At 45.7% G+C, this 2,021-nt stretch overlaps 1 protein-coding gene across 1 annotated transcript; it reads left to right on the forward strand.

Annotated features, from left to right (window-relative positions):
* Positions 1-376: 376 nt before the first annotated feature.
* Positions 377-871, forward strand: LOC145956229 (uncharacterized). The gene has a single exon (XM_083071793.1). It carries the CDS (start codon positions 377-379, stop codon positions 869-871), a length of 495 nt encoding a protein of 164 aa, XP_082927919.1.
* The last annotated feature ends 1,150 nt before the right edge of the window (positions 872-2,021 follow it).

Below are 2,021 nucleotides of genomic sequence, written 5' to 3' on the forward strand. Positions count from 1 at the left end.
GATAAGGAAGACGAACATAGAAGACCACTGATCCGAGGGAGAAGAGGAACATGTGGAAGTCGTTGACGAAACGAACCTTTTAGAGACCATTTGTCAGCTGAAGGAAGAGATGGCCGCCATGAGACACCAAAGAGAAAAAGATGTTAGGGAACTTTCAGCCTTGAAAGCTGAGAATGCTGCCTTGAAGAGTCAAGACCCCTCATGGAAGCCCTCTCAACCAACCCCTACATAGACACAAGGATCTTCCAAATCCCTGGAGATCCACACCTCGGCTCCTCGCGCTTCGACCATCACACCAGAGAAAATCCCAACAATCAGTCGGTCAACCAGTGTTCAATCGGTTAGCGTACATCGACACCCTTTCACCTCGTCCATCATGCAATCGCCTTTGCTAGACCATTGGAAGGCTCTACTGATAGATAAGTACGATGGTACAATGGACCTCGATGAACATATTGACGTGTTTCTCATGCAAGTAACCCTGAGTACCACTGATGATGCTGCCTTATGTCAGATTTTTCTGACATCCTTAAAAGGACAGGCCCTAAGTTGGTTCACTTGGCTTTTGGTTAACTCGATTGACTCCTTTAGTACTTTATCATCACTATTCACCATCCAGTTTTCCACCAGCCGGCCACACCAACTGACTTCCCTGTCATTGGTCAGCATTCAACAAGATAAGAAAGAGTCACTTCAAGCCTTCATGGATCGGTTCAACAAGGCAGCACTAGAAATAAAGAACCTCAACCTAGCTGTAGCACTTCACCACCTCACCACAGCCTTAAAACTGGGGCCTTTTGTCAACAACATTTGCAAGAAACCCCCCATAGACATGGATGACCTGCGGATGAGGGTTGACAACCAAGCCTAAGCTGAACCCGTTGGCAAGATAGAGAAGCCGATGGATCAACCATTCCAAGGTCGAAACAAGGAGTTAACACTTTGGGAATGACCTGCACGTGGTCCGAAATACTCTCACTACACTCCCCTAAATGAAAGTCGAGCAGCGGTGCTCGAGCAAGCCCTGACATCGAAAGTATTGGCAGTCCCCAAGAGAGCATCAACTCCCCCGCGTGCTGATACGAACAAATCTTGCATGTATCATCGCAATCGTGGACACTCCACCGAGGAATGCGCGACTCTAAATGATAAAATTGAAGACTTGATCAAGCAGGGACAACTCCAAAATTTTGTTGATCAACCAACCACATCTCGGTCTTGGTTTGGTTACCAGCCTCGACACCTGACCATTACAAACAAGAGCGCTCTGAAAGGCATCGCCACGAGTGTAGCAGATCAAGGGATAGGAAGGAAGAACCCCAAACACCGCATAAGCATTTCATTAACACCATCGTAGGAGGGTTTGCAGGAGGAGGCACGACCTCATCTGCCCAAAAAAGACATTTGCGTGTTGTTCGATCAGTACATGTAGTCGATAGACAAGCTTCCAGAAGACTACCAGCAATAACCTTCACCGAGGCTAATTTTCGAGGCATTGATCCCATCCAGGATGACCCGATGGTCATCATTGTAGAAATACACAATTGCATAGTTAAGAAGACTTTGGTAGATCAAGGCAGTTCACCCGACATTCTATACTGGAATATCTTCAAGTAGCTTGGCATCCCCGAAGAGGAATTGGTTCCCCACAATGAACCGCTTGTCGACTTTTCAGGAGAAAGAGTCAGTACCAAGGGATACATCAAGCTATTCACTCGGTTTTGTTTCGATGAGAAAGAATATCGAGACATTCAAGTGAAGTACATTGTGTTACATGCTAACACGTCCTACAATATACTACTCGGTCGGACTTCATTGAACGCCCTAGGAGCCATTGTCTCAACACCACATCTTGCCATGAAACTTGAAGTTAGCAGAAAAACACATAAAAGGGGGGGGGGGTTGATTATGTTTGTGTGTGTGAACAAAGGTATTTTTGAAATCATTTTCACAAGAGTAATACTCTTTGTCCACTGCACTTTCAAATATCAGACGATGATGCAGAGTTTTCTTAATACAAG

Source organism: Cajanus cajan, chromosome 3 (assembly GCF_000230855.2).
Source record: "Cajanus cajan strain Asha chromosome 3, NIPB_CcT2T_4, whole genome shotgun sequence".
NCBI lineage: Eukaryota > Viridiplantae > Streptophyta > Magnoliopsida > Fabales > Fabaceae > Cajanus > Cajanus cajan.